Source organism: Atta colombica, unplaced genomic scaffold, assembly GCF_001594045.1.
Source record: "Atta colombica isolate Treedump-2 unplaced genomic scaffold, Acol1.0 scaffold69, whole genome shotgun sequence".
NCBI lineage: Eukaryota > Metazoa > Arthropoda > Insecta > Hymenoptera > Formicidae > Atta > Atta colombica.
This window is the reverse complement of record NW_017259560.1, coordinates 733,851-744,604: the sequence shown is the minus strand read 5'-3', so window position 1 is coordinate 744,604 and position 10,754 is coordinate 733,851. Positions and strand designations below refer to the sequence as shown.

The following is a 10,754-nucleotide window of genomic DNA, read 5'->3' as shown; positions in this document are numbered from 1 at the left end:
TTTATAATATATGTAATTATATATATAAATATATATGAAACACACAATAAATTTTTTCTCGGAGTATGATTTTTTTAATATAATTCTTTTAATTATTCTGCATACAAAAGTATTAAGATAAAGATACAAAAAAAAATGATAGTTTACGAGATTAAATAGTGTGTTCTGATATATATTGACATAAAATGTTAAATATCTCATAAACTATTTTTTGATAATTTTTATTTTAATATTTTTATGAACAGAACAACGAGGTGAATCAATTGATGTAAAAAAAACACATAGTTGCTTTATATAAAAGTATCAATTTTATCAATACTTTTTAAAGCAACTATGTGTTTCTTTACATTAATTGATTCACTTATTATTCTATTCATAAAAGTATTAAAGTACTGTTGTCAAAACATTAATGGTTTACGCAATATTTAACATTTTATGTACCACAATGAGTATAAGAGAGAAGTATAAAATACTTTATAAAGATTATGCGTTTCGTAAGTTTTCTCCGTATCCAGATCCATTCTTAGAATGGCAACGTTTTATGAATCTTGCAGTTCACTTCATTAGGACGAGGAGCTGATACTGAACTGTTCCTCTGTTCCTTTTTATATTACACTGCTTGTTGGAGTGGTCGGGGGGGAGGACGAGAATTGTGGGTAGGAGGGAGAGGTAGAGTAAATTGATCGGTCTTCAATAACCGAACGAATGATCTTCCATATTTTATTTATGTTGTAGTCATTATCTTTATTTAGATAAAAAAAATCCGACTACGTCCTGCTTAAATAAGTTTCGATGTAGAATCCCTTTTCACACAAGTTACAATAAAAGACATTAAACATAATAAAAGCTTCACATGAAATCTCCTCCGACCTCATCTCGCTAATAAAATACTGCTAAGCAACCACTTATTTCTCCTATAACAACTAATTTTATGAACAAACTTCGGCGGCGATGGGCTCTTCTATTTCTCCTATAATCGCCAACATCTTCATTTTGAGAAAGAGACCCTCAGAAAAACACTCAACAAATCAAAAATTTGGTTCCGTTACATCGACAAATTCGTGATATGGAGACACGGCAGAGTCGAATTCTGTAAATTATTTTCCTCAACAATTAATATTCAAATATTCACTTCGTTATAGACATAGAGGAAAATGGAAAACTCCCCTTTCTAGATGTTCTTGTCTTTAAAAAAACTGACAATCTTAGGCCATCAAGTGTACAGAAAACCGACAGACAGATATCTACATGCCGTGTCGCACCATTACCCAGCACAAAGACAGTCAGCAATTAATTCATATACGTGGGTCGTTTGATAAATTTCCATGAAATGGCGCTACAATCCATTTGATGACGCGACTTCTCGAAAGATCCACTCTTCGAGCCCTTCAGGCCAAATTTCAGCCAGAAAGGACGCATAGTTCACGTGACGCGTAGTTTCCATTTGAAACGAGATTGGCGCGCAAAAAAGTGCTCTTCCATCAAGACAACGCGCTGTCCCACAAGTCGACCGTTGCAATGACAAAACTACGAATTGGGCTATGAATTGATTCCTCATCCACCCTATTCTCCGGATTTGGCCCCGTGTGACTTCTTTCTGTTCCCTTAAACTTAAAAACTTGGCTCGGTGGGAAGAAATTCTCGTCAAATGAGGAAGTCATTGTCGCCGTTAATGAGTATTTTGCAGACTTTGAGACAGCTACTTCAAATGACTACCAAACGTGAACTATGCGTCCTTTCTGGCTGAAATTTGGACTGAAGGGGTTCGAAGAGTGGATCTTTCGAGATGTCGCGTCATCAAATGGATTGTAGCGCCATTTCATGGAAATTTACCAAACTTATCAAACGACCCACATAGAACTTTTACCATCTCTGACAAAGAACATCTACAGACAGAACTCAACCACCTAAAACCTAGCCTTACAGAAAAACGGACACGATAAAAAAGACATAATCAAAATAATCAATAAACATGCAAACAAGACAACGATCTCTGACACACAACCAGACAAAAGGATCCATTCTCCCATATGTCAAAGGAACAACAAATTGGAATAGCAGGATATTAAACAAACACAATATCCGAATTATCTTCAAACCACCTAAAAAGATAAGACAAATCTTAAAAAATTTTAAAGATCAAAAACCTCCATTCAACTTCGTAGGAGTATACAAAACACTTTGTTCTTGCGGGCAAGTATACATTGAAGAAACCAGGAGAATGATTACCTACGGATAAAAGAATACCAACATGAGGCTAAAACACGCAATACAGTCGGCGATTATTAGAACACAACATCGAAACAGGACATCAAATACTGTTTGACAAAATACAATAGCCAAAATTACATCATACTTTCCAAAAAAGTATAGAAAAGCCATAGAGATACAAAAACACCCTAACAATCTAAATAGAGATAATGGCTACAATATAAATAAAATATGGAAGACCATTCTCCCGGTTATTGAAGACCAACCAATGTCCCCTACCTTTCTCCCCATTCACAATTCTCTTCTTCTCCCCGCCCCCTCCTCCCTCTCTCAGAAAGCAAAGTAATATAAAAGAAACGGCCCGGAGGAATAACTCAGTATCGAGCTGCTTCTCGCTCTGATGAAGTGGATTGTAAGATTCATGAAACGTTCCATTCCAAAAATGGATCTCGACACACAGAAAATGTTGGCATTTCAAGAATGAATCTGGACGCGCGAAACGCATAATCATTATAGAAGCACCCGTGGAAGTTTCAAAAATATTATAAAATACTTTGTAAACTGTTGATGTTTTGATATCTATATCTTAATAGTTTTATATGCAGAATAATTAAGACGATCCAACTATGTAAAAAATTGTACAATTCCATTTTATGAAGTGGGAGATGATCTTCATATCTTTTCAACATTTCTTAAAAGAAAAACAATGTATATGCCAAAATACATACCCTTCGAAATCGCGCGTGTTCTACTTTTGTCTAAAATATTTTCATTTTAATTTCATCACTCTAATTTATAATTTAACGAAATTATCATATTTAAAATACGACAAAGAGATAATATAGTAGAGGGAAAAAGAAAGAAGAAATATGTCTTTATAAATATATAATATATATAAATGTATAATATATATAAATGTGTAAATGCATCCGATCAGTATACACTCCGCTCATAAAGCTCGCGTCTAATTATGAGCGCCGCTCCTGCCGTCTCCTCTCTACGCGGTCCATGATACGCTAACTATTTCTTCTTGTAATTTGAAAATTACACTTCGGACTAAATTTTCGCAAAGGAACAATCGTCTTAGAATTAAGTCAGGAATATGACATTTTAAGAACAAATGTTTTTTTTAATTAGCCTTTATATGAAATTATATATGATTATATTAGGAGTACAAATTAGTTCGGTTTTTGTGTTCAAAAATGCATTTATTTCAAAACAAAATGAATGAACAAATCAATTAAAGTATTGTTCATCGCTGCCTACTACTTTTTCCCATCTCTCAGGCAATTTTCGAATTCCATCTCGAAAAATGACTCGTCTTTGGAGGCGATCCAATTTTGGAGTCAATTTTCGATTTCTGCGAAAGAAGTGAACCAGTGACTTGCTGCATCCTTCGGAACAATCAGTAATCAGAAGGAGCAATGTCCGGAGAATACGGCGGGTGCGGTAAAACATCCCATTTGAGCGTTTCCAAATATTTTTTTACGACTTTAGCGACATGAGGCCGAGTGTTGAAGAAGAATAACCTTATCACGTCTTTGTTCGTATTCTGGTCGTTTTTCTCAATGCATGGTTCAAACGAATCAATTGTCGTCGATACCAATCATCCGTAATGGAATCGCCAGGTTTCAGCTCATAATAAATAAGACCCTTTAGGTCCCACCAGATACAGAGTATGATCTTCGAACCATGAATGTTCAGCCGTGTTGATGTTGAGGTCGATGGCAACGAATGACCGGGCTTAGCGTAGTATTTTTTCTTCTTGGGGTTGTCATAGAATATCCACTTCTCATCTCCAGCCACAATCCGATGCAAAAAACCTTTTCTCTGTTGTCTTTGGATCAGTTGTTTGCAAGTGAAAAATCGTCTTTCAATGTCTCGGTTTCAGTTCATAAGGTACCCAATTTCCTTATTTTTGAATCATTCCCATGGCTCTCAATCATACAGAAACGGTTTGTTGAGTTACCCCTAATGATTCTGCAAGCTCCTCTTGCGTTTGACTCTGATCTTCTTCGAGTAATGCCTCTAATTCTTTGTTTTCGAATTTTTTTGGCTGTCCAGAGCGAGGCTTATTTTCAACGCTGAAATCTCCATCCTTGAAACGTCGAAACCATTTCCTACATGATTTATCAGTTGGAGCAGTGTCACCATAAACTTCGACAAGCATTCGATGGCCTTCAGCCGCACTTCCAATTAAAGCAGAAAATCAAAACCTCCCGCAAATGCTGCTTGATTAACAAAATTCGACATTTCAAACACAGTAAAAATCAAAGTTTTTGTATGAAACTCAAAGATATAAACTGAATATTATTAGCAGATGATATGTTTAATCTCTCTGAAACCTCCAAAATCAGCTGTCACTATTGAACCATTCACAACAGCTGGAGCCATTTTTAGGAAAACGGACCGAACTAATTTGTACTCCCAATATTATATTATAGTAAATAATTTACTATATAATCGTGTGTATTACCTACTGATATCTGACTCTCTTTTGCTTATAAAGAATTTCAGAAAAATTTAAATGAAGAAGTTCAAATGATAAACCGGACATACAAATAAACAAACCGTATATTAAGCATTAATTTATGGATATTTTATGGATATTTATAAAAAAGAATAATAAAGTTCATATTATGAATATAATTATAATTATATAATTACGCACTATGAATTTTTTATCGCATAGATATTATTCTCATTTCAGACTAGCTTGAATATTTTTAATTCGATTTTTAATTCTTTTTAAGATTTTTTAAAAATAAGAATAATTCTTTTTATTTATTTTTGTATTTGGGAGGAAGGATTTACAATTTAATAAATATCAATATTATATAATTATATACATGCGTATTATATTAATAACACATTATTAATGTATTATATTCATAACATATTAATTTGTGTTTTTTATAAAAGTTTTCATAAATGATAAGGTGTTTTTTTTTTATTATATTCATTAATAAATTAATTGACCGCACGTATACAATTCTGTTCTTTGATAATCTTTTTATGAATAATTAAGATAAAATTTATTTTAATCTATTATAAAAAAGACAAATGTTATTACTTATACTTTTATGTTACTATTAAAAATGCTATCATTGTGCACTATATATTAGTGATTATGGTCATAGTGATTTCTTGGTGTGAACAAGATTTCTTATTTAGAATATATACTCGTATATTTAGGCTATGTTCCGGACTTAGTTAGAGGGCGTATGAGTGAGTGCATGTATACAGGTGTGTCTTAGCAATTAATAAGAGAGTTTAACGAAATAGGGTCAGCGAGAAGCTTAATTGTGAGCTAATTAGCTTGTTAGAAGCGGGAGGTACACGAGCAATTAAAAGAGAGGCTTTTGGTGCGTGCGTTAGAAAGTCGATATAGAGGTGAGGAAGAATAGAGAGCGAAATAACGGCAATAAAAACAGTGAGAAGAAGAAGAAATGGCAAGCGTAAGTAAAGTAGGAAAGGGCAAAGTAGACAACAAGCAGCGTTTATTGACAGAAGATAAATCAAAGGTAGATTCGAAAAAAGTGACATTTGACATGACAGAGGAGAAAAATATAATGAAAAGAATAAAGGTAGAAGTAAATGAAGAGATTAGGAAGAATTGTACAGAGGTGAAAAAAGAAATGACACACTTAGTGGAAAGGGAGTTAGAATAAGAAGGGCCATACAAGAAGATCTGGATAAAAAAATTAGAAAATTTGAGGAAAAATTGGAAGAGGTTATGAAGGAATTGGAAACAGTAAAGAAAGATTTATCAGAAAATAATAGGAAAATGGTAGAGAGTTTGGTGGATATAGGATGAAATGGGAAAGTAAGGAACTAGAGGAGATGCAGCAATTCAAATATTTGGGTTTTAATTTAGATAAAAAGGGGGATTATAAAAGATATATTAAAGAAATAAGTAGAAAAGGAAAAATGATAGTAAAAAAGATGAGACTTAGGAGAAAAGCAGAAATGATTTTAGTAGAAGATGGATGTTATTCAAATATTTGGTACGAAGTGTTATGGCATATGGAATTATGGGGTTGGGAAGAAAAAAGCGAACTAAAAAAGATAATGTATTGATTATATATTAGGTGTAGTAAAAAGACATCCATTATTTTTGCATGAAATTGAATGGAAAAATAATGGATTTCTTTTTACTACACCTAATATATATGAATATAATCTTATAAGAAAATAATTATCATAATAATTATCTTCATTACTAATCAATTGCTGCATTACAAATATTTCCAATATAAAATAATTTAAATTGTTAAAAAAATGTCCTAATTTTAATATACCAATCTTTTGCTGGATTTTATATTTTTATCTGAATGTTTTAACTCTCTAACAGACAGATTGGAATATCACACTTGAGAGAGAAAATAAAGAAAGAAATTAAAAGAAAAGTATATTGTTTTACAATAATTGTTTGTAAGAAATGTTTTTTGTCGAAAAATCGACAATTTTTCAATTTGTAATTTTATATTATAGTCTTTCTTATTTCTTGTTTTTAAAATATGTAAATACTAATCTTGTATACAGAAATATTTAAAAAGTAATATTAAAACGTGTTATCATTCGTAATATTTTCATGGCGAAAGTTGCAAGCGACTTAGACTGATTGCGTGGACTCAATATTTCTCATGATGTTTTCAACAGATATTCTGATTTTGTTTCATTTTAACAATATGAAATTATAAAGGAATTTTTATATTTTTTACATAAAATAAGGGAAAAATCTAAACATTTTTGCTTTACCTATATTTTAAGGAAGAATACGGGTTCTTTGTCATTTGCATAATTGGCGTCATCGGCGTTGTTGGTGATATCAGCTTTTGTTCCTCACAATCTAGTGATGGAGATTTGCCGCCCATTTTCAACACATTGCCATTCATCCGTTTATGATTCACTATAATGTACAATACTAATCTCAATATTGAATAAACGCTTCAATAGCGACACAACTACACATGTAGCTTGTTTAAGGTATTTAGAATAAAAACTTCAGCATTAACTTCAGTATTAACTATTTGTACATTATTGTATTAAATGTATTTATCTTATAAAAATTCAAAATTAATTCTTTAAAAAGTTCTATTCTTCATTTCTGATTGTTCCTTCTTCAATCAATCTTAATTTATAATCTTTTATGCTCTAAAATTTGATTTACATATTTCTTTTCATGGAACTTCTTTGTACAAAGATATTCAATAGTTTATAGAGATTCATTTTTCACTGTCAATTATTATAAATTTTTACCTCAATTGAAGATTCTTTATATTAATTTTTTAATATAAAAATATGGAATAGTTGATGAATATATATTCAGTACAATTCTTGCGCTTTTGTCTTTCAAATTTCTGTTTCATGAACATTTGTAGATTTCCATGACATTGTACGAATTTTAAAAAAATCTTAAAAATTTCTCTTTTTAATTATTTTTTTCTAATCTATGGATACGCTACAAAAAATGATATATCTTCACCATTTTTTTATTGAATTTGTTTTTTTTTCACGGAAATATAATAAGCTTTCTGGACATTTATTTGTTATTTTCAATTTTCGTATTCAATTATAATGCCTCACTAAATAAAGTTTGTAATTTTAAATAGTATTCTAATTTGCAATATACTTATTGATAATGAAATTTTTGAGATAATTCAACCAATTAAATGACTAGCGCTTTGCTCGATAAAGACGAATATGTAGGTAGTAGAATATTTACTGCTGTAAGATAAACTGCGGCGAATGGCTGATTATCTACGATCTTATATATATAGCATGTACTAATCATCGAACACCATTTATCGCTAAAACGTTATTTGTTCTTTCTATTCTCGCACAGAAAAGATGATCACTCGCGTCGGTTACGTCATTCGCGACGAACAGAAGGTGACCGTTTCTGTGATCGTTTCTGTGACAAATCTATAACTCTTCAACAATGTCATAATATAATATCATCAATAACAACGTAATAATATAATATCACATGAGATATATATATATATATAAAATAATCATTTACTTTATGTTCGAAATAATTATAGCACTCGAAGAAAACATTTTTTGATAATTTATTTTTTTGAAAATTTATGTATGAAAGTATTATTTCTCTACAAATATATATTTTATTTACAATTTTTGAAGCAGGAAATAGATTTATTAAAGAAAAATGTCATAAAGAAAAGTGGGAAACTGATATAATGCTTTCTAATTGAAAATAGGATATGATTATAAAAATATACTTCGTAGTACATATTATATAATTGTATCAATACTTCATATACATATTATGTAATTGTATCAATACTTCAGAGTGTCCTATAAATTTTGGCCAATCATTTTTATATAGATAAAGCGAATTAAACTGAGTCGAAAAGTCTTCTATTATTTTGCAATTTTCGCGATAGTTAACAAGATATTAATTATATATTAGGTTATAAATTTCACATTTAGGAAGTATTATATTAAAGACAAATGATCAATTAATATGACAAATCTATATTTTTAGTAGCACTTTTTTTGTTTGCACTTTTTTTTGTTCTTCCTGTAAAATTAGTAGTCACATGATCTGTAATAGTCATATGATGTAGATAGTCGTATTATCATCATGTAAGATGTATATAAGATGGGCTAAAATATCAAATATACAAAGTGACTGAAAGTTAACGATGGCTCAAATATTAATGCACTAATAGTCAATTTTAAGAAGATTTCTTAAATTATAGTTTTTAATTACATCTATTTTTCTTTTCAGAAAATGTAAGTTAAAAAAGTTATTTTAAATATAAGTAAAAATTTGATGATAAAATCATGTAGTAGAGATTTTTAATTTGATGTTAATTTTGTATTTATTATTTACTACTTATGTAATTAAAATTTGAAAAAATATCACAATATTAACGATTATCCGGAAATTGTAGAATCGAAACAAACGATCGAGATGACGAAGAAAGATAAAAACGACTGCGGGATTCTCGTTTGACTAATTGACGTCGCGTACTTCTTATCGGTGCCTTGATATCTCATTATCGTTAAGATATGATTGGCTGCTGAAATTGTGTTGATGCATGTAAAACTTGTTCAGCCAAAATGTTATTTTTCTACTCGTCGCCAGAGAAATATCATAAATTATTATAAATTCACATATATCTGTATACATTTATTTAAAAATTTATTAAAATCGAAAGCTGAGTATAGAAAATATTTTATGCACAGATAAAAAAAATAAAACAAAATTTCGATATATTTTATAAATTTATATTGATATTTTTAAAGAAATAATAATAATTAATATTTCAAAGAATTAAATCTACGTAAAGAGACAGCGAACGGCAAAAGCATATGCTAGTAGTAGTTAGTGCACGCATCTAAAAAAATTTGTCCAACAAAAAATGCTGTTATGTTAATTTATTTATTTTTATTTTACGATTTTAACTTAAGATTATTCGAGCTTCCGTTTAAGAAGGCACAGAACTCTTTCGACTTCAAAAAATATGGCTGTTTCTTTTCTGGAAAAGATATAAGCTACAAAGATTGAATTTTTTTGTAAATGAAAATATATATTTTTTACTACTAATCACAATTTTCTATTTTATGTTTCATTGAAAATTCCCCTCTTCCCTTCTTTGTTCCTGAGTATGGCATGTATTTTAGAAATATCTTCAACCTGATTCATCTGAAACAAAAAATTCAAAAAGAGTCTTGAAATATTAATAAAAAATTGTAGTCCCTACCCCTCTGGATGCAACTTTTAAATTTTTTATTTTTAATAAAATAACAGACTTTCGAACTTGAAAAATCGATTTTTGACAAAAATTTCAACTTTTTTTCTGAAAAAGAAAATAAAAAATAAAGAAATCGAAAAAATTATTCCATAATTTTCTTGAATTTTTTGTTTCAGATGAAGCAGATCGGAGATATTTCTGAAATGCATACCATACAAGGCATGGAAGAAAAAGGGACCTAGAAAAAAGATAGATATCTTTCAGGGAAACATAAAATAAAAAATTATGATTAGCAGTCAAAAATATGTATTTTATTTACAAAAAATTCAAACTTTGTAGTCTTATGTACCTTTTCAAAAAAAATTATGAAAAATAAGACATTCCTTTTGAAGACGAAAGAATCTTATGCCCCGTTAAGCTAATTCCCGAAAATTTCTATATCCTACTTTTTTTCAATAACTTAAAAAGTAATCAGAAGCATTTTCTTTTTTTTACACTTTAACTCGGTTTTTTCCAAAAATCTGACATGCTGAAACATTTTTAATTACAGATTCGTAATTTACGAGAAAAAGATATCAGAATCACTGGCAACAAGTTGTCACAAAACATGAAAAAAGTTTCAAAATATTGCACAATATGTATACAGAATATATAGTGTATACAGTGTGTTTATAAAATGAGAAATATTTCTTATTATTTCTAAATTTAAAGTTGCTGTTTTTCATATATTTTATTTATATTACAAATTATAATATATTATTTATATTACAAAAGATTTAATATTCTTTGAGACTACAAAAATTATAACTTTTT

At 29.7% G+C, this 10,754-nt stretch overlaps 1 protein-coding gene across 9 annotated transcripts in view; it reads right to left on the bottom strand.

Moving 5' to 3' along the window:
• Positions 1-10,754, bottom strand: part of LOC108692306 (G protein-activated inward rectifier potassium channel 3-like) — a 73,723-nt gene that overhangs the window by 50,915 nt on the left and 12,054 nt on the right. For 2 of the 9 annotated variants that reach the window (XM_018200494.1, XM_018200496.1), the window contains exon 2: positions 6,973-7,123. The exons of 6 other annotated variants lie outside the window; for them this stretch is intronic. In XM_018200494.1, the coding sequence (XP_018055983.1) occupies positions 6,973-7,123 (151 nt within the window). Of the gene's footprint in view, positions 1-6,972; positions 7,124-7,939; positions 8,177-10,754 lie in introns of those variants that run through there. One more of the 9 variants, XM_018200495.1, reaches the window with a different exon arrangement.